At 36.4% G+C, this 23,523-nt stretch overlaps 1 protein-coding gene across 13 annotated transcripts in view; it reads right to left on the bottom strand.

Moving 5' to 3' along the window:
* The window catches only part of ERCC6L2 (ERCC excision repair 6 like 2), a 184,625-nt gene that overhangs the window by 82,616 nt on the left and 78,486 nt on the right, over positions 1-23,523 (bottom strand). For all 13 annotated transcript variants that reach the window (XR_010148628.1, XM_054658300.2, XM_063787645.1 and 10 more), the window contains 2 exons: positions 16,179-16,274; positions 1,717-1,816 (listed from right to left, as the gene is read on the bottom strand). Coding sequence is in view for 12 of the 13 variants with exons in the window: in XM_054658300.2 (XP_054514275.1) it covers positions 1,717-1,816; positions 16,179-16,274 (196 nt within the window). In the remaining variant the exon portion in view is untranslated. The remainder of the gene's footprint in view (positions 1-1,716; positions 1,817-16,178; positions 16,275-23,523) is intronic.

Here is a 23,523-nt window from a genome sequence, read left to right on the forward strand (position 1 = left end):
TTATTTGTGTCATATAAAGTTCTTAAATTACCTCATCTTCTGAAGCGTGTTTTATCACATACTACTGCACAATGTATATTTTATAACAAGACATTTCATTAAATGAGTCGCAAGAATAGGTAAAAAGGAAATGTATATAGTAATGGACTGAAAAAAATTACTACATAATTGAGGAAAGACTCTTACTTGAGAGTAGTCTAAGACAGTACTCAAAAGAACAGCTCCTAAGATGAGTAACTTCCCACTTTTTCCCAAGGTTGGTTAAATAGATTAGAAAAAAATAATTTTCAAGTAGTTGTGCTATACCAAAAAAAAAAAAACAAAAAAGAACTGTTTATTACAGAGCTAAAAGCTTTAAGACAAAACAAAAACTGCTGTGTACAATTCTATTTTTAGAATGAAGAAAATAGCATAAATTTAAGATTGGATCATTCTTAGGTTAACTACCAACACATGTGGCAGATGTTTGCTCTTAAATAGATGCCAACTGAACATATAGGAAGCAATTCAAATGTAATATTTATGATTACACGTGAACCTTATTCCAGATTGTCTCAAGCACCCAGTTGTAAACTAAATAAATATTGTTTGTTTAGAGGCATAAATGAAGTAGTAATTGATATGTCAAGCATATTAAAGAGTTAATGCAATTTCGGACGAATACTAAAAGTACCAGGAAAGTAGTTAGCACACTTAAGTTCTATTCCTATAATTTCATTTACTGGGGCATCTCTGGGGTCCCAGTTTCATCATGTACATCATGTACCTCTAAGGTAGTGCTCCCTAATCTTCATGTGATGGCACATGTAGAAAATGGTAACATATGAATACCTACCTGGTGTAAAAAGAAGAGGTTACTCAAGGCTGGCAGCTAGCTGATATGGTTTCGCTGTGTCCCTACCCAAATTTTATCTTGAATTACAGTTCCCATAATCCCCACATGCTGTGGCAGGGATCCAGTGGGTAACTGAATCATGGGGGCAGTTATACCCATGCTGCTGTTCTCAGGATATTGAGTTCTCAAGAGATCTGATGGTTTTATAAGTGGTTTTTCCCTCTTTGCTCAGCACTTCTCCTTCCTGCCATCCTGTGAAGAAGGGCATGCTTGCTTCCCCTTCCACCATGATGGTAAGTTTCCTGAGGCCTCCCCTGCCATGTGAAACTGTGAGTCAATTAAACCTCTTTCCTTTATAAATTACCCAGTCTTGGGCAGTTCTTTATGGCAGCATGAGAATGAACTAACACACTGGCTTAGGTACTCTTGCTGTCCAGAAAGCTGTGGGACCAACATCTCAGTGCACCTGTAGCCCATTTGTGGTAAACCATTACATCTTGGCCTGTAGTTTGGGGAGCTGTGACCTTGCTACTCAAAATGTGGGCTGATTAGTTTTACTAGGACTCCTGGGAGCTAGTTAAAAATTCCACATCATGGGCTCTGAGACCTACTAAATCACAATCAGTATTTTGACAAGATCCCTTGGTAATTCGCATGTACACTAAAGTTTAAGAGGTACTGCTCTAGAAAACTTTCAGCTCAAAAATTCAATGAACCAAAGAATCTGTTTCATAAAAGTGTATTCAAGGGTAATTTTTATAATCTTATTAAATTCCACGATACAGTAAGATTTAAAACTTACATTTTACACAAATTTGTTCCTAATTTTTGAAAACAGATAAATGTTGACCTCTGAAACAGAAAAAGGGAAACATATTTACCTGCTTGTATATCTGTCGTAAATACATGATTTCCTCCACAGTTCCCAAGGATATCAGCCTAAGCACTTTGACATCTCTACATTGTCCAATCCTATATGCTCTGTAAAAGGATTAAAAATACAAACAAAAATCAAGTGAAGCAACTTTGGGTTGAAGAGGTAACTTGGGGACATAAAAATGGAAAGTCATTAAATTTTTAATTAATTTAAAAATAAACATTTTATGTTTAAATATGCTCTATTTAGTAATAATTCACAAATTCAAATTCATATAAAAAGCTTATTAAGGAGAAAAAATATTACAGAAAACCTACAAGTATCAACTTCATTTTTGTTATAAACATCACTTTCCACTGTCTAAAAACATTTCCTAAATTCAGGTTTTTCTTTTATAGCAGCTTTAAGCTTACAGATTGTTCCCCAAAGATTTCATTTATATAAAAATCCCCAAAATGCCAACTAATCCATAGTGCCAGAAAGCAGACTAGTTGTTGCTTGGGGATAAGGGGATGGGGAAGAATGGGAGAGGTGGGTCACAAAGGGGCAGAAGGAAAATTCTGGGATGATGGGTATGTTTATTATGTTAATTGTGGTGATGGTTTTACAGGTACATAAGTCAAAACTTATCAATTGTATACTTGAAGTATGTACAGTTTATTGCATGTCAATTATACTTTATTAAAACTGTTAAAAAGTAAAAAAACCACAACTTAGCAAAAAGTAATTAATCAACTGTAAAGTCTATGAAGTGCTGGTCTACAGTTCTCATCCATAGATGAGGTGGATCTGACTGAATCACTCAGTTTACTGGCATCCAAGATGTTTCCATACAGACCACAGTGCTAATTAAAATTCTAAACTGATTCATCACTGTGGTTTAACTATAGGTCTATTCCCCACAGCTTCTCTCATATGGAGGCTTTATAGGATGCTCTGTATGAGCACCCAATGCCTGTTACAGTTGCTGAGGGGAACCGGGGCAAGGCCATACTGCCTATATGCTTGAAAATGTCACAATTTGGGGGAAATTTATCTTTGAACTTATAAGGTCACCCATATGTTACATTTGATGTTCTCTCTGCCTCCTTTACCTGTCCCTCCTCACAATGGACTTTTACTCGAGGACATCTTGGATCCTGCAAATCTCACATCTCCAGCAGGAAATGGAGGCTCCTGTGACACAGCACCACCAGGGGTAAGGTACTGCATTCTCACTTCCATTCTGCAACCCAGGAGCAGAGGAGAGGGGCTCAGCATCCCTTTCTCTCCTACAATGTGTTTGGGTTCTAAAGAAAACCAGAAATGGATCTAAGAAAATGTCCTTTGGATGTATGCTTAAGCCAGTTCTTTGGTGAATGGGAGAGATTCCATTAGGATGCACATCCTTTAATCTTTACAGACAAAAATTTTAGACACTTGTTACTGTGCACCTATACTTCATCATTTCTTGATCCATAAAGCAAGGATTTGTAAGTGATGAGTTTTCACCACGTGGAGACAAATGTTGAGGAACTGTTATACAGTAGGTAGGTCATTAGCTTTATTTCTGTTCTCAGTTCCGGCTGTCAGAGTCAGTGGAAGGACAGGGAGAGGAAAAGGAATGCCATTTATTCAGTTTTATTGTGAACTAACTTTCAGTGAATACCAAAGCACAGTACACTGTGCTTGGAAGAATCTGGGATAAATAATATGTCTCGATGACCTAATGAAAAAGTACAAAATACAACAAGATCAAAAAAAAAAGGGGGGGGGGAATTTTTCTGTGGTTTTCATTTTGACCAATTTCCTTGACAGCTGCCTGTGGAGAGAGGCTGATTAAAAGTGTAAGCTTTGCAGTAAGACCACATGGATTCAGATCCTGACCCTGCCACTTATTGGCTATGACCTTGAGCAAGTTACTTAAGTGCACTGTGCCTCAGCTTTCTCATATGTAAAATGGGTATAATAGTGCCTATCACATATGGATATTCTGAGTATTAAATGAGATAATCCATGGAAAGCACCAAGAATGACAGTTCCTACCTTACCATAAACACTCAATAAGTGCAGCCATTATTCCTTTGTCCTTATTCTTCCAAATGTACTTGAATAAAATTGTACACAAAATATTAAGTATTATAAATAAACATTGTTATTGGTTAGATGGCCTTTCTGCTTAAGTGTTTCTATGTATTTGACTTTTTCCCTCAGATTAGACTTTTCAAAAGTGTCTCTATTTTATTCTTTTCAATGAATTAGTTAAAATTTATATTATGTTCTTATTTTTATCTTAATAATGTAATAATGTGTATAATTCTATTTTCTTTACTTTGTTCCTTTTCTAGTTTTCTAAATTATTCTTTTACTTTTGGCCTTTCTTTTTTAATAAATGAATTTAAAAATTGAAATTAGCACCAGAATTTAAATATTGATCCACAGTAATTTCATTGTTTTTTTTTTTTTTTTTTGAGACAGAGTCTCACTCTGTCTCCCAGGCTGGAGTGCAATGGCTCAATCTAGGCTCACTGCAAGCTCCGCCTCCTGGTTCACACCATTCTCCTGCCTCAGCCTCCCAAGTAGCTGGGACTACAGGTGCCCACCACCACGCCCAGCTAATTTTTTGTATTTTTAGTAGAGACGGGGTTTCACCGTGTTAGCTAGGATGGTCTTGACCTCCTGATCTCATGATCCGCCCGCCTCGGCCTCCCAAAGTGCTGGGATTACAGGCGTGAGCCACCGCAACCGGCCTCATTGTTGTTTCTAAATAGCAATTTTTTCTCTCTTGATTTCCTCTTATTGTGGCAAAATATACAAAACAAAAAATTTAATCATTTTAAGCATTTTTAAGTGTACAGTTAAGTGGCATTAGGTATATCCACACTGTTATGCAACTATAACACCGATATAGCTACAGGCACTTTCCAAACTGAAACTCTGTACTCATTAAACAATAACTCCCCATTCCCCAGTCCCCCAGCTACTAGCAACTACCATTCTCTTTTCTGTCTTTGTGAATTTGATGACTCTAGGTACAACATGAAATTGTCCTTTTCTGGCAAAAACAGGTATCCATTCTTTGTAGCTGATATTAGAGGAAAAACAATTCAATCATGACACCACTGAGTACGATGTTAGCTCTGGGTTTTTCATAAATGACCTTATATGTTGAAGTAGTTTCCTTTTTTTTTTTATTGAGACGGAGTCACTCTGTTGCCCAGGCTGGAGCACAGTGTTGCAATCTCAGCAAACTGCAACCTCCGTCTCCCAGGCTTAAGTGATTCTCGTGCCTTGGCCACCCAAGCAAGCAGCTGGGACTACAGGCATGCACCACCATGCTGGCTAATTTTTATATTTTTTTTTGTAGAGATGTGGTTTCACCATGTTGTTCAGGCAGGCCTTGAACTCCTGACCTCAAGAGGCGCGAGACAACGTGCCTGGCTTGTTTCCTTTTATTTTTAATGTGTTGTTTTTGTCATCTTTAAAAAGATGTTGAATTTTATCAAATGCTTTTTCTGCATCAATGAAATGATTATGTGTCTTTTTTCCTTCATTCGTTAATGTGGCATATTACACTGATTTTTGTGGGATGTTGAACTGTTTTTGAATTCCAGGAATAAATCCTACTTTGTGTATCATCCTTTCAATATGCTGCTGAAATTCAGTTTGCTGGCATTTTACTGAGTATTTTTGCATTAACATTCATAAAGATTATTGGTCTGTAGTTTTCTTTCTTGTAGAGTCTTTGATTTTGGTATTGGGGTAATGCTGGCTTTATAGAATTAATTGGAATGTGTTTCTTCCTCTTCAGTTTTTTGGAAGCATTTGAGAAGGATTGGTGCAAATTCTTTTTTTTTTTTTTTTTTTTTTTAAGATGGAGTCTCACTCTGTTGCCAGGCTGGAGTGCAATGGCTTGATCTCGGCTCACTGCAACCTCCAACTCCCTCGTTTAAGCTATTCTCCTGCCTCAGCCTCCTGAGTAGCTGGGATTACAGGCACACGCCACTGCGCCCAGCTAATTTTTGTATTTTTAGTAGAGACGGGGTTTCAGTGTGTTGGCCAGGATGGTCTTGAACTCCTGAACTCGTGATCCACCTGCCTCGACCTCCTAAAATGCTGGGATTACAGGTGTGAGCCACCGTGCCTGGCTGGATTGGTGCAAATTCTTTAAATGCTTGGTAGAATTAATCAGCAAAGCCTTAAGGTCCTGGGCTTTACTTTATTGGGAGGTTTTTGATTACTGATTCAATCTCCTTACACAGTTATAGTTATATTCAGGTTTTCTATGTCTTCATGACATTCTTCCTAAGTTGTGTATTTCTAGCAATTCATCCATTTCACGTAGACTATTCAATTTGTTGGTATACAAATGTTCACAGTACTCTCTTGAACTCCTTTTTATTTCTGTAAAATCAGTAGCAATGTCCCCTTTCATTTTTGATGTTGATTATTTGAGTCTTCTTTCTCTTAGTCAATCTAGCTAAAGATTTATCCACCATTTTCTTGATCTTTTCAAACAACCAACTCTTGGTTTCATTGATTGCCTCTGTTGTTTTTCTATTCTTTGTTTTACTTATCTCTGTTCTAATATTTGTTATTTCCTTCCTCTGGCTAGCTCTGGGGGTTTTTCCTTTTCCTAGCTCCTTAAGGTGGAAAGTTAATTGTTGATTTAGACCTTTATTCTTTTTTAATGTAAGCATTTACAGCTATAAATTTCCCTCTTAGCATTACTTTTGCTGCATCCTGTAAGTTGTGGTGTGTGTTTTCATTTGTTTGAAGCTATTTTCTAACTTCCCTTGTGAATTCTTCTTCAACCCTTTTGTTAAGTGTGTGTTGTTTAACTTCCACATATTTGTGAATTTTTCAATTTTTCTTCCGCTGTTGATTTCTAGTTTCATTGTACTGTGACTGGAAAAAAATGAATGATTTCAATCTTTTAAAATGTATTAAAAACTTGTTTTGTGGCCTAACACATGATTTATCCTGGAGAGTGTTCATTGTGTACTTAAGAAAAATATGTATTCTGCTGTTGTTGGAAGGAAAATTCTATATATCTGTTAGGTCCAATTTGTCTATATTGCTGTTCAAATCCTCTCCTTACTTATTGATCTTCTGTCTGAATGTTTTACCTATTATGAAAGTCAGGTGTTGAAGTCTCCCATTATTATTGCAGAGCTATTTCTCCCTTCAATTCTGTCAATGTTTGCTTCATACACTTTGGGGCTCTAATGTTTGTTGAATTTATGTATATAATTGTTAAATCTCCTTGGTGAATCCACTTTTTACCATCAGATAATGTCTTTCTTCTAACAGTTGTCGACTTGAAGTCTATTTTGTCTAACATCAATACAACCATTCCTGTTCTCTTTTGGTTACTATTTGCATGAAATATCTTTTTCCATGCTTTTATTTTCAACCTGTGTATATTCTTGGACCTAAAGTGAGTCTCTTATGGATAGCATATATTTGGACACTGTTTTTTAAATCTGTTCTGCCAATCTACATCTTTTAATTATGGAATTTGATCCATTTACATTTGAAATAATTAAGAACAGGGAAGAACTCATTTTTGCCACTTTATTTATTTTCTATATGTCTTATAACTATTTTGCCCCTAAATTCCTCCATTACTGCCTTCCTTTGTGTTTAATTGATGTTTTTTAGTGACATATTTTTATTCCTTTCTCATTTCCTTTTACATATACTTTAGATATTTTTGTTGTGGTTACCACAGGGATTACATATAATATCCTAAAGTTATAACAACCTTAAATCAATTGATTTTACATTGATATCAATGTACTTGTCAACATAGATTTATAATTATTTTATGCATGTGTCTTTTAAATCCTGTAGAAAATAAAAAAGCAGAGTTATAAGCCAAAATTACGATACTGGTATTTATATTTGTCCATGTACTTACCTTAACTGGAGATCTTTAACTTTTTGTATGACTTTGAGTTACTGTCTAGTGTACTTTCATTTCATCTTGAAGGTCTCCCTTTAGGATTTTTTTTTTTTTTTGAGACGGAGTCTCACCCTGTCTCCCAGGCTGGAGTGTAGTGGCACAATCTCGGCATCTCGGCTCACTGCAAGCTCCGTCTCCCAGGTTCAAGCAATTCTCTGCCTCAGCCTCCCGAGTAGCTGGGATTATAGGCGCCTGCCACCATGCCTGGCTAATTTTTGTATTTTTAGTAGAGATGGGGTTTCACCATCTTGACCAGGCTGGTCTTGAACTCCTGACCTCATGATCCACCCATCTTGGCCTCCCAAAGTGCTGGGATTACAGGCGTGAGCCACTGCACCAGGGATAGGATTCCTTACAGGGCTGGTCTAGTGGTAATGAACTCCCTCAAGCTTTTGTCTGTCTGCAAATATCTTAACCCTCATTTTTGAAGGGCAGTTTTGCCCAACATAAAATTCTCGGTAAACACTTTTTCTTTGTTTCTCAGCTGACAGTTTGTTTGTTTTTTTTTTTCCCCCAATACATTAAATATATTATCCCACTGCCTTCTAGATTGCAAAGTTTCTACTGACAAATCCACTGATAATCTTAATGGAAATTCCTTGTACATGACATGTTGCTTTTCTCTTGCTGCTTTCAAGATGCTCTCTTTGTGGACAGTTTGATTATAATGTGCCACAGTGTGGATCTCACTGGGTTTATACTATCTGGACTTGGTTGATCTTCTTGTATTTGTATATCCATATTTTCCCTCAAATTTGGAGAGCTTTTCATTATTTCTTAATCTACCCTTTTGTCCTTTTCCCTTTCTTCTGGGCCTCCATAACGTACATATTGGGTCCATTTGATAGTGTCCTATATGTTCACTTCCCCTTTTTGTTTTGCTCCTCAGATTAAATAATTTTAAATAACCTATCTTCAAGTTTGCAGATTTTTTCTCCCTATTTTGGTCTGCTGTTGGAACTCCTCTAGTGAATTTTTCAATTCCAAAATTGAATTTTGTGTCCAGAATTTGTTTGGTTCTCTCTCTTTTTCTTTTTCTTTTTTTAATTTCTATCTCTTTGTTGATATTCTCATCTTGCTCATATATCCTTTTCCTCACTAGTTCTTTCTCTGTGTTTTACTTTCACTCTTGGAGTATTTAAGACACTTGTTGTAAAGTCTTTGTCTAGTAGCTCCAATGCCTGTTTTGCTTCAGGGACAGTTAGTTTCTAGAGATTTATTTTGTTACTCTGAATGAGCTGTATTTTCATTTTCTTTCTTTTCTTTTCTTTTTTTTCTAATGTCTTGTGGTCTTTTCTTGAAAACTACCATTCGGAAAGACAGCCAACTCCCCAAGTCTTTGCAAACTGGTAAGGAAGACCTTCACTAATTAGCAGGGTGTGTCTTGAGCCTTGGGAACAACATGGGGTGTAGGCTAAAAGTCTTCTCAGGTCATTTCTGTGTATACATCCTGCCTGGGTATGCTGCCATCTTGGCTAACTGCAGCCTCCACCTCCCGGGTTCAAACAATTCTCAGCCTCCTGAGTAGCTGGGACCACAGGCACACGCCACCACACCCGGCTAATTTTAGTAATTTTAGTAGAGATGGGGTTTGACCATGTTGGCCAGGCTGGTCTCAAACTCCTGACCTCAAGTGATCCACCCGCCCTGGCCTCCCAAAATGTTGGGATTACAGGCATGAGCCACTGTGCCTGACCTCATTAAAGTTTTATCATGAGATTGCAACAATTTAGTCACATCATCAGGCTTTGTTTCTAATTCTAGTTCTCTATTTCCACCACATCTGGAATTACTTCCTCTACTAAAGTCGAACTCCTCAAAGTCATCCATGAGGGTTGGAATCAACTTCTTCCAAACTCCTGTTTGATATTTTGACTTCTTCTCATGAATCACAAATGTTCTTAAATGGTATCTAGAATAGTGAATCCTTTCCAGAAGGTTTTTAACAGACTTTGACCAGATCCATCAGAGAAATCACTATATATGACAGCTATAGCCTTACAAAATGTGTTTCTTAAATAATAAGAGTTCAAAGTCAAAAGTACAACTTGATCCATGGGCTACAGAATGGATGTTGTGTTACTGCATAAACAACATTAATCTCCTTGTATATCTCCATCAGAACACTTGGGTGACTAGGGGCATTGTCAGTAAGCAGTGAATATTTGGAAAGAAATCTTTTTTTTTCTGAGCAGTAGGTCTCAACAGTGGGATTAAAATATTCAGTAAACCATCCTGTAAAGAGACATGCTGTTATCCAGGCTTTGTTGTTCCATTTTATAAAGCACAGGCAGAGTAGAGTTAGCATAACTTTTAAAGGCCCTAAGATTTTCAGAATGGTAAATGAGCACTGGCTTTAACTTAGTCACCAGCTGCATTAGTCTCTAACAAGAGAGTCAGCCTATCTTTTGAAGCCAGGTATTAACTCTCCTCTTTAGTGACTACAGTCCTCAATGACATCTTCTTCCAATATAAGGTTGTTTTGTTCTCATTGAAAGTCTGTTGTTTAATGTAGGTAACTTCAACAATGATCGTAGCTAGATCTTCTGGATAACTTGCTGCAGCTTTTCTACATCAACACTTGCTGCTTCACCTTGCACTTTTTTGTTATGGAGGTGGCTGCTTTCCTTAAACATCATGAACCAATCCCTGCAGCTTCAAACTTTTCTTCTGCTACTTCCTTGTGTCTCTCTGCCTTCAAAGAACTGAAGTGTGTTAGAGACTTGCTCTGGATTAGGCTGTGGTTTAATGGAATGCTGTGGCTGGTTTGATCTTTGATCCAGACCACTAAAACTTTCTTCGTATCAGCAATAAGGCTGTTTGGTGCTCTTGTCATTCATGTGTTCACTGGAGTAGCACTTTTAATTTCCTTCAAGAACTTTTCCTTTGCATTCACAACTTGGCCAACTGCTAGCTTTTGGCCCATCTTGGCTTTCAACATGCCCTCCTCACTAAGCTTAATCATTTTTAGCTTTCGATGTAAAGTGAGAGACATGCAACTCTTCCTTTCACTTGACCACTTAAAGGCCATTGCAGAGTTACTAATTGGCCTAATTTAAATACTGTGTCTCAGGGAAGAGGGAGGCCCAAGGGAGGGAATGAGACAGGGGAATGGCCAGTAAGCAGAGCAGTCAGAACACACACATCTACCAATTAAGTTCATCTTCTTATAGGGGCATGGTTCATGGTGTCCTAAAACAAATACAATAGTAACTTCAAAGATCAGTGATCACAGATCACCATCACAGATGTGATAATGAAAAAATCTGAAATAATGTGAGAACTACATTCTCACAGAGACACAAGTGAGCATATGCCATGGAAAAATGGTGCTGGAAGACTTGCTTGACTCAACATCTCTACAAACCTTTAATTTGTAAACAAGGCAATTATCTGCGAAGCACAATAAAGTGAAGTGCAATAAAATGAGATGTATCTGTATACACAATTATTAAATTATGGTAGATAACTTTTATTCAAGTAATTTATATATTTATTTAGCCTAGTGGATTTATTATTATTATTTAATTTTATTTTTTTGAGATGGAGTCTCGCTCTGTCACCCAGGCTGGAATGCAGTGGCCCAATCTCAGCTCACTGCAAGTTCCGCCTCCCGGGTTCACGCCATTCTCCTGCCTCAGCCTCCCAAGTAGCTGGGACTACACGCGCCTGCCATCACGCTCGGCTAATTTTTGATATTTTTACTAGAGACGGGGTTTCACCGTGTTAGCCAGGATGGTCTCGATCACCTGACCTCGTGATCCGCCCACGTTGGCCTCCCAAAGTGCTGGGATTACAGGTGTGAGCCACTGCACCCGGCCAATTTATTATTTTTTAAGAGAGGAATATGGAGTTTCCCATTATAGTTGTGGATTTGTCTGTTTCTCATCATATATAAGAGTTTTGGCTTTGTTATGTAGTGACTATTACAACTTCCTAGTGGACTGTGGCCCTCTTTGTTTTGCTTAATGCCTTTTGTCTTGAATTCTATTAATAATTTGATATTAGCATTGCCATCCATTCTTAATTTTTGTTACCATCTCCCTGATTTGATTTTTTTATCTTATTTTCAACTTCCTGTGTCTTTTTTATTTACATATATGTTTCATAATAAGCATAAACCTGAGTCTAATTTTTCCTTTCTGCCAGCCCCACTTTTTTCCTCCTTTCTAAAAAAAGTCTCAACATATTCATATTTATGTTTGGATTTAGTTCTGACACTTCATTGGTCGTGCTTTCTGAGTTTCCTCCATCTTCCCAACACAACTATGTATTTCCTATCATGTACTAAAATAATTACATTTTCTTGGTACTCTTATTTCTTTTGGAAGTTTTACACCTGTTGCGGGAAGTCAGGGACCCTGAATGGAGGGACTGGCTGAAGCCATGGCAGAAGAACATAAATTGTGAAGATTTCATGGACATTTATTAGTTCCCCAAATTAACACTTTTATAATTTCTTACGCCTGTCTTTACTTCAATCTCTGAACATAAATTGTGAAGAGTTCATGGACACTTATCACTTCCCCAGTCAATACCCTTGTGATTTCCTATGCCTGTCTTTACTTTAATCTCTTAATCCCATCATCTTCATAAGCTGAGGAGGATGAGTGTCGCCTCAGGACCCTGTGATGATTGCGTTAACTGCACAAATTGTTTGTACAGCATGTGTGTTTAAACAATATGAAATCTGGGCACCTTGAAAAAAGAACAGGATAACAGCAAAGTTCAGGGAACAAGAGAGATAACCTTAAACTCTGACTGCCAGTGAGCCGGGTGGAACAGAGCCATATTTCTCTTCTTTCAAAAGCAAATGGGAGAAATATCGCTGAATTCTTTTTCTCAGCAAGGAACATCCCTGAGAAAGAGAATGCATCCCTGAGGGTAGGCCTCTGAAATGGCCGCTTTGGGTGCGGCCGTCTTTTATGGTCACTGCTGTAGGGATGAAATAAGCCCCAGTCTCCTGTAGTGCTCCCAGGCTTATTAGGACGAGGAAATTCCCACCTAATAAGTTTTGGTCAGACCAGCTGTCTGCTCTCAAACCCTGTCTCCTGATAAGATGTTATGAATGACAATGCATGCCCGAAACTTCATTAGCAATTTTAATTTCGCCCCAGTCCTGTGGTCCTGTGATCTCGTCCTGCCTCCATTTGCCTGGTGATATCTTTTTACCTTGTGAAGCATGTGATCTCTGTGACCCACACCCTATTCGTACACTCCCTCCCCTTTTGAAAATCGCTAATAAAAACTTGCTGGTTTTGCAGCTCAGGGGGCATCACAGAACCTGCCGACATGTGATGTCTCCCCCAGACACCCAGCTTTAAAATTTCTCTCTTTTGTACTGTCTCTTTATTTCTCAGACCGGCCGACACTTAGGGAAAATAGAAAAAAACCTATGTGAAATATTGGGGGTGAATTTCGCCCGATATCTGGCTGAATTTCCCCGATACACCTAATATCCAGTGTTTTTCAAAGTGGAGTTGAGAGCCAATTGTATCATAATCACTGTGGGTGGCTTTTAAAATTAATTGTGGCAAAACATACAAAACGATTTACCATTTTAGCTATTTTTAAGAGTACAGTGCAACAGCATTAAGTAAATTCAGTTTTCCAGCCATCACCACTATCCATTGCTACAACTTTTTTATTATCCTAAACTGAAATTCCATGCCCATTACACAATAATTCCCCATTCCTCCCTATCCCCTAATAAGCACCATTCTACTTTCTATCTCTATGGATTTGACTATTCCAGGTATTTCATATAAGTAGAATCATACAATATTTGTCCTTTCATATCTGGCTTATTTCATGTAGTATAATGTCTTCAAGGTTTGTCTATGTTGTAGCATTTATCAGAATTTCATTTCTTTTTAAGGCTGAATAGTATTCCATTTTATGTATAAACTGTATTTTGTTTATCCATTCATCCATCGATGGACACTTGAGTTGCTTCCACATTGTAGCTATTGTGAATACAGGTGCTATGAACATGAGTGTACAAGTATCTCTTCAAGTCTCTGCTTTCAATTCTTTTTGGTATATACCCAAAGTGGAAGTGTAATTGCTGGATCACATGGTAATTTTATGTTTAATTTTTTGAGGAACCACCATGCTGTTTTCCACAGCAGCTGTGCCACTTGACATTTCCATCAACAATGCACAAGGGTTCTGGGTTCTAATTTCTCCATATCCTCAACTAGGACTTGTTTTCTGTTGTTGCTTTTATTTTTACAATAGTCATCCAACGTGTGTGAAGTTGTATCTCATTATAGTTCCGATATGCATTTCCCTAATAATTAGTGATGCTGAGCATCTCTTCATGTGCTTAATGGCCACTTATATATCTTGTATACCTTCTTTGGAGAAATCTCCTATGCATTGTTAGATTGGGTTGTGTTTTTTGTTGTTGTTGAGTTTTAGGAGTTCTTTTTATATTCTAGATATTAATACTTTATCAGATATGTGATTTGCAAATATTTTCTCCCATTCTGTAGACTGCCTTTTTTCTCTGTTGATAGTGTCCTTTGATCCACAACCTGGGTGTTTTTTAAAATGTAGAATGTTGAGTCCCATTCTACATCTACATAAACAGAATGCCTGCAGGGTGGAATTTGAGCATCTGTGTTTTTGAAAATTGTACCAGGTAATTATTATAACTCACTCTTTTAGTTGTTGCCCCTAAATTTTTTGCTAGCATTTAAGAACATTTGTTGGCATACAATTTGAGAACCGACCAGGGTATCCTGGTCCTTTCCTGAGGGAAAAAAAAACAATTCTAAGACAACTTTATCCACCTCTACCCTTATTCTGACAATTATCAAAATTTATGTAACATTTTAGTTCTTGTTACTAATTTTTTCATACCATCCCTTCATATTTCAGGGAATTCTTTCTTTACAACTGCATGAAGCCTATCAGCCACACTCCCAGTAATTTTTTAGACTTAAAATTTTAGCCACAAATTGTAAATACAACTCAAAATAATTTTCTTTCACATATAGCCATATAAATTTTTTCACTTTGACAATTCTGTTGTCATTCTAGAATCCTATAATGCTGATGAAATGTATGTTCTTCAAAGTCTGATCTGCTGAATTGAGTCTGATTCTCATTTCTTTGTTAACAATGTATCTTTTCCTTTTTGTTGCAGTTTTTATAAATCATTCTCTCCCTGTTTCTCACTCTGGAACCTTTTAGCCCTTCTCTTTATCTTTGAAACTTAGAAATATTACTAACATGTATGTTTTCTCTCTCAGTCATTATTCCTACTTCATACTAAATGCCCCTTCAAAATTAATAACAATTTTCTCCAATCATGTCATCAATTATCTCCCGTCCTCCAGTCTCTGTTCATTATTTCTGGAATACACAGATGATGATTTCTGGGATTTTTCCTCAATTTCTCTTTACTCATATTTCACATCTATTTGTTACTTGACTTTATGTTTTAAAATATTCATTCCTTTTATCTTCCATATCCTTCTCCATTTTTCCATTAGCCCTCTCCATTTTTTTTCAGACCTTCATTTTTTTCCATATCCTTCCATTAGCCCTCTCCATTTTTTTTCCCAGACCTTCTACTGAGTCACTTTATTTTGGCAATAGTTTTAATTTATAAGAACTAATTTGTTTTTTTATGTACTTTTTTCCTTGGCATCCTATTCTTATTTTATTCCCTTCAATGTCTGTTTTTGACCTTCGTCCTTTGCTTTCTTGCTAGGTTAATTTTATTAAAATGTTTCATAATTCTTCATTTCCCATTCATAATTAAAATGACGACTAGGTGAATCACTGGAAAGCCGGTCTGTGTTTCCATGCAGGTAACACGTGTATTTCCCTTTTTCATGTCCTGGGGAGATCTGGAAGTACTTCAGGCTTGGCTCTGGCTTTATGATCTGGTTCCAACATCCATTCTAGGAAGCTTTCTACAGTCAGATTCCCCATTTGTTTATAAAATGTGTAAAATTATTCTTTCAGCTTTAATCAAAGAGTACCTGTTACGGCCAATCTCTCTGTAAAGTAGGGTGTCAGAGGGGAATTTGTATTAGAGTCAGGACATTATCAATTTCCCAGAATGATGCACTCTGTCTACTCCCACATACTGTAGTTGCAACCCCATGCTTAAAATTTCTGTACTCTTTCCTGCAGACTTTGGATTGTAGTATTTCTCTGCAGATACCCTGATCAGAGATTCTACTTGCTTTCTATCTTCCAGGAGTTTCTCAAAACTTCTGATCTGCTAGTACAGAACTATGCTATTTTCCTACAGTATTAGGAATTTATTCTTTCTTCTTAAGTCATTTCTGTCATATTAATAGGATTCTGAGATGGATGAAAAATGGCTATTTTTGGACTGTTATTTGGATTGAGAAGGTCAGGATTATATTAAATGTACGTTTTTACCAGTTTCCCCCTTTCTTCTAATCATAGTCATAGTATAAGCAACCTTAAAAGTTCAAGAGTATTTTTAGATTAAAAGTATTTGCAGATCACTTTAAATTTTGTCAGTATTATACCTGTCAATGGCTTGAAGATCATTGGCTGGATTCCAAGTAGGATCAAATAATACAACAACATTGGCACCGACAAAATTGAGGCCTAGTCCACCAGCCCTGGAGGAAAGAGAAAAAAAAAAGCACATTAGAACAGCAAAAACTAACTGTTGTGCTATAACTCAACTGTGCCAGGTTTCTATAGCCAAAACAGTACAATATTGCATTAATTTCATCAAAGTAAGGTGGTGATTAAAATACAAATATGCCACAAATTAAATATTTAAGGCACAATTTTATTTCTACCACTCTAGAAAATCCCTAAAAAACTGGTCATTAGAGCCCACGTAAATAGTTTGTGCTGGTTTTTACTTTTTTTTGATACTCAAATACTACTTCTGCAAGATTTTCCTAATATAATTTTTAAAAAGTGTTAGTACATTCTAGCTAAAGTAATACATACATTAAAAAACTCAATTCAGGAATAGATACACATCTTATTCTTCCACTAAGTGCAGCTAAAACTCTGGATATTACATAGAAAATAAACGTAAAACTCTGAAAGGTACAGAGAAGATAGGCAGGCTAGGGACTACAAGGCCTAAGGAATGGCATGGCAGTGAGTCATGGCTTTCCTGAAAAAAAGGAATGGCTTTTCCAAAAAAGAAAGCTTCCATGGCTTTTCCAAAAAAGAAAGCCTAGCTGAAGGAGTCCCACATTCAGCAACTGATGGAACTCCTAGAGAGAAAATTGGCAAGGATATAAAAGAACAAACTGACCAACCAACAGGATTTAAATGACATACACAGAACACACCACCTAGAACAGCACAACACACACACTTTTTTTTTCCTGGTTCCTATAGAACATTCACCAAGATAGACCAAATCCTGGGCCATAAAACAAACCTCAACAAATTTAAAAGAACTGAAATTATACTGGTATATACTGAGTATAATGGTATTATACTGAGTATGTTCTCTAACAATAACGGAATCAAACTAGCAATACATTTCAGGAGGACAACAAAATAAATTCCACACACTTGGAAACTAAACAACATACATTTAAATAGCTCATGAGTCACACAAAATCTGAAATCCAAAAAAACTGTGAAAAGAAAGTCTAGCTTTTTTTTTTGGCTTAAGATACCACAAGCTGGGTTCTTAACATATCCCAAGCTGTTGGTAATGCCAAAAGTCACAGACTATAAAAATATATATATATATATATCCCAAGAAAAGCCTTTTCCCTTTAGCCAAAGAACCAGGAAAGGTATAGCCTTGAAAGGCAGAAAAATGTGAGACAATAACCACTCTACTCCTGCCAAACACCAAGGAACAATCTGTGGCCCCATCCCTACCTCAGTCAGCAAAGGCTGAATGAGGATGCTAGACTTCTACCCTTGCCTGGCTATAATGAGACACTACCACTGATTCCTGCTGGGGTGGTGTCAGAGAAGACTGAGTGAAGAGCTAGAGCTTTCGTTTTCTTCCCAATGATAACAGGGTCTCCCTCCATGGTGTCAGGGGATGCCAGGTGGGAGCAGTAGTAAAGCACTTCCCTCTCAGGCTATCAGCAGAGGCCAAAGACAGAACTTAGCTTTCCACCCCTACTTGGCTGGCATGGTGTCAAAGAGGAGGTGTACTAAAATGGAAGATTTAAATCACATGCAGAGTCTCATAACACAATACTCAAAATGTCCAAGACACAATGATACAATAAAAAATCACTTATACCAAGAACCAGGAAAACTGCAGCCTGAATAAGAAAAGACTGAGATGAATCAGATGTTGGAATTACCTGACAAGAATTTTAACAAAGCCATCATAAAAATGTTTCAACAAGCAATTACAAACATGCTTGAAACAAACAAAAAAATTGAGTCTCAGCAAAAACAAACAAACAAAACAAAAATGGATATAAAGAGCAAAATAAAAATTTTGGAATGGAAAAATAGCTGAAATACAAAACTTGCCAAATGGGCTGAACAGTACAGTGGAAAAGACAAAAGACAGAATCAGTAAGCATGATGAGAACCAGTATCATTCACGAAATGTGAACAACAGAGAGAAACATCAGAAACCATGGATATCAGAAGAAAGTGACATTATCTTTCAAGTGCTGAAAGAAAAGAACTGTCAACCCAGAATTCTATACTCAGTGAAAATATCCTTCAGAAAGGGAAAGGAGATAAGACATTCTCAGACTAACGAAAACTAAGAGCACCTGTTACCAGCAGACTTAACCTAAAAGATCGGTGGCTAGAAAGTTCATAAGGAAAAAAAAAAAAAAGCAGAATAAGGCTTGGAACTAGAACAGAAAGGAAAGAGGAAGATCAGAATAGGTTAAAATAGGGGTGAATATAAATACTATTTTATTTCTCATGAATTTCATAAATCACATTTCATGGTTAAAGGAAAACTGCAATACAATCTGATATGCTGCTTAGGGCATGTAGAGGAAATATCTAAGACAATAATATCTTAAAAGTGGAGTAGGAAAAGAAGCTTAAATGTAAGTAAAATTTCTATACTTCATTCAAACTGGTAAACCTGTATACCAGTAGACTGTGAGAAGTTATTATGTACAATGTAATACCCAGAGCAACCACCAGGAAGCTACACAAAGCAATATACTAAAAAACACTATACATAAACAAATACAGAATCCTAAAGAAATGTCTGAATAAGAGAAACAGTGGAACTAGAAATAGGAGATAAAAAGATAAAAGTTAAATAAAAAATATCAATAATTACCTTCAATATAATGGCCTAAATATACCATTTAAAATCGTAAGATTGGCAGGGTAGTTTGAAAAAACAATATGCTCTCCACAAAAAACAAAACAAAACACTTTAAATATGATGACACAGCTAGGCTGAGAGTGAAAGGATGATAAAAGATATACCAGGCAATTATCAAAGAAAAAAGCAAGACTGGCTATATTAATATTAGTCCAAGTATATGTCAGAGCAAAGACAGTTAATAGTTAAAAGAGGGACAATGCACAATGACAAAAAGATCAATCTGCCAAAACACCAAACAGCACCAAAACAGCAGAGCTGAAAGATACATGAAGTCAAATTAAGCTGAAAAGAGAAACAGGCAAATGCACAATTATAGTTGAGGATTTCAATATCCCACATTCAGCAACTGATAGAACTCCTAGGGAGAAAATTGGCAAGGATATAAAAGAACAAAATGACCAACCAATGACATACGCAGAACACTCCACCTAGAACAGCACCACACACACTTTTTTTTCCTGGTTCCTATAGAATATTCACCAAGATAGACCAAATCCTGGGCCATAAAACAAACCTCAACAAATTTAAAAGAACTGAAACTATACTGGTATATACTGAGTATAATGGTATTATACTGAGTATGTTCTCTAACGATAATGGAGTCAAACTAGCAATACATTTCAGGAGGACAACAAAAAAAATTCCAAACACTTGGAAATTAAACAACATACATCTAAATAGCTCATGAGTCAAACAAAATCCGAAATCCAAAAAAACTGTGAAAAAAAATACAAGGAGAAATAAATAATAACGTAACACAAATGAAAATACAACATATCAAAATATGTAGGATGCAGCTAAGCAGGGCTTAGGAAAATTTGTAACATTAAATGCTTATATTAGAGAAAAATTAAAGGTCTCAAACCAATAATCTGAGGTCCTTCCCCTAAGAAACTAGAAAAAGAAGCAAAAAAGCAAGCAGAAGAAAGGAAATAATAAATAAAAAAGCAGAATCAATAAAACTGAACACAGAAAAATAACAGAGAAAAATCAGTGAAAAAAAGCTGATTCGTTGCTAAACTAGCAATGACAAAGATAAAAGAGAATACACAAATTACCAATATTAGAAATGAAACAAGGGATATCACCACAGCTCCTACAGCTATTAAAAGGATAAATTAATACTATAAAAAATTTTATGGTCATAAATTCAATAAGTTAGAAGAGAATTCCTCAAAAACTGCAAACCACTGAACTCAACTAAATGAAACAACCTGAATAGTCCTATAACTATTAAAGAAATTGAGTATGTTATTTTCAAAACTCTTAGGGAAAAAAATAACCCCTCCAGGCCCAGATGATTCCACTGGAGAATTTTACCATTTACAGAAGCATTAACACCAGCTTTATACAATAAGCACATGAAAAGATGTTTAATATCATTAGACATTAGGTAAATGCAAATCCAAACCACAATGACATATCTCTACATGCCCATCAGAATGGCTAAAATGAAAAAAATAGTGACGATAGCAAACGTTAGTGAAAATGCAGAGGAACCTGATCACTCACACACTGCTGTTGGGAATGTAAAACCATATAGCCACTTTGTTAACAGTTTAGCAATTTCTTATAAAACGAAATATGCGACTATCACATAATGCAGCAGTTGCAATATTTAGCATTTATCCCAGAGGAATGAAAACTAATGTTCAAACAAAAATCTGTACACAAATGTTAATAGCTTTATCTGTCACAGCCAAAAACTGGAAACAACCCAGATGCCCTTCAACAGGTGAATGTATAAACAAACTGTGGTGTATCCATATCATGAATACTAAGAGCAATAAAAAGAAAAGAACCATTGACACATACAACAACTGGATGAATTTACAGGGAATTACGCTGAGTGAAAATAGCCAATCCCAAAAGGTTACATACTTTATGACTCCCTTTACATAACATTCTTGATTATGTTGTTCTAAATTACAGAAATGGAGAACAGATTAGTGGTTTCCAGGGCTCAGGGAGAAAGGGGAGAGAGGAAAGCAGATGTGACTACAAAAGGACAGCATGAGGGATTCTTGTGATGGAAATGTTCTGCTCTTCACTGTATGAACGTCAGTATCCTGGTTGTGATAATGTACTACAGTTTTACAAGATATTACATTGGGGGAACTGGGTAAAGAGTGCATGGGATCATTCTGTATTATTTCTTAAAACTACTTGTGAATCTAGAAATATCTCAGAATAAAAAGTTTAATTTAAAAATGTGGCTAACATCCATATAGCCTTAACACAGAATGGATTCTTAAGTACAGATTATTTCCACCATCACATGTTGATCACAAGGCAGGCAGTCAGGGTGCTACCGCATATGCTTCAGGCTTGTCATAGTGAATAAGAGAGAGCCAAGAGTTACACTGCAACAGGATGCCACATGTTCTCTCTCCAAAAGGAAGAGAACAAGATGAAATAACATCAATGCTCATTTTATAATGAGCTACATCTAATACTTCCCTGGACCCAGAGTTCTTTTTCTCCATATATTTCCTGGTGATACCACCCATATACTCACTCATCAAAGCCAAAAGCCATGCTAAGTATCACTATAGACTTCTTCTTCTCCATCACTACTTCCCTTTCCCACTAAAAGCAAACCAGTATCAAGTCCTGTCATATTTAGCTCAGAAATGTTTTTCTCTTGAGTCCCTTCTCCATTCCTATTACCACTGCCCTTTTCAGAGCTGTTATTAGATTGCGCTTGCATGTATTACTTCTTTGGTCTTCTGATTGTCCTCTCTTACTTCAGACCTTACACCCATGCCCATTCTCACATTACATAAAAATTATTTTAAGCACAGAATATACAGAACTAAGTGTACTACTCATCTGGAAAATTATACTTTTGCAGTATAGTACCCCAAATCCTTAACTTAATCCTTACAAGTTAGTAAGTATGAAAGCATTGTAGTTCAAATTACAGGGTTTGCTTAGAAAGCTGTTTGTAGCTTAAAACCCATTAATTCCTATTCATCAGAGACCAATAGGCCTCAATGACCAGGCCTACCGTCTCTGCAGCTGGTATCACACCAGTCATTCTTGATATCTATACCACAAGTGACCAAAACACTTAAAGTTGCTTTCATACAATTTTCTCTGCTATCTTATTTGCCCGGCTAACTTTTCCTTGTCCTTCAAGTGTCATTAACAAAGCCTGAACTAAATCTTTCTCCTCTGTGCCTCCTCCTACCCTGCATTCGCCATACTGTATTGAACTATCCTTTTACATGTTTCTGAACAACTCCTCCTGTACCCCTCTACTTTTTGAGTTATAAACTTTAAGAGACGTGTCTCCTCCAGGGCCTGTCACAGAGTGGATACTTACACTCTGTTAAACTGAGCTTCGTTAAAATAACTCATGAGTTCTCCTATGTAGTCATACACCCAAGCTGTTGCCTCCACATATCCTAAGCACTAAACACGTAAGTTCTCTAGTTATTTTGGTACCTATGCTATTCTCTGTGCCTAAAATGCCCTTTACCAAAACCTGCTTTTCCTTTTCTTTTTAATAAAATCTTATCTCTAAAGAACCAGTTAAAACATCACCATCCTTCTATGGGATTTTTTGATCTATCTATTTCTTAAATGCCTATGGATCTTCACACATAAACTCCAGTAAAGCATTTATTGCATTATATTGCTCTTCAAAGGCAAAAATTCTCTTATTTTTCTTGCTGCACATTAAGGGTCCATGAAGATATTAGTAGTTGAACAAAAAGGTGTGAGACTGAGACAAAATAAAGCAGTAAAGGCAGATTTTAACAAAAGGCATATAATATGATTCTCATTATTTATTTGAAAAGAGTGGTTTAGAATCTCTTTCTCTTGGGGTACATAACAAAAGAAATGTCCTCATCTTTCTGGGAAAGTTGACAGTGTTTTGGAATAATGTTATGAGAGACAGAAAATGATGTTTCTCCAGATCCTTTCAAAGCTCATGATTCCTGGTGTTGGACTACCTAGAGGTACTTATATCATCTGGAAAATTTTACTTTTGCAGTATGGTACCCCAAATCCTTAACTTAATCCTCACAAGTTAGTAAGTATGAATAAAGCATTGTATTTCAAATTATAGGGTTTGCTTAGAAAGCTGTTTGTAGTCAACTAGTGTATGATTCTGAAAGTCAAAACCAAGAATGAAGTTGTGCCTAGTATTCATGCTACAGAGTCTTTTTGACACTTAAATGGAAGCCAAAAGTTTTGTCTTCATTTAACTTGACCTGTGGTTAAGGTAACAGTGAAGAGAAGTCACTAAAGACATATTTTTTGGCAGTTTTTATTATTAGTATAAAAATCACGTATTGGTTTTGCTAGATTCATTTTTTTCTATCAGCATACTACTTATTTCTTTTGGAATAAAATTTCTAAAGGAAACTTTTGGCAAAACAATGTATATAATGTTTGTATACTGAGTTGAAGATTCCAGCTGCCTATATAATTTAATAGATTTTAAATAACAATAATTGTGATCTTTTCATGTTTTGAACTATCTGATCTACATATCCTGTATTTAATACTCTGTAAGACAACGATGATAAACTTTTACATTTTTACAA

Source organism: Pan troglodytes, chromosome 11, assembly GCF_028858775.2.
Source record: "Pan troglodytes isolate AG18354 chromosome 11, NHGRI_mPanTro3-v2.0_pri, whole genome shotgun sequence".
Taxonomy (NCBI): Eukaryota; Metazoa; Chordata; class Mammalia; order Primates; family Hominidae; genus Pan; species Pan troglodytes.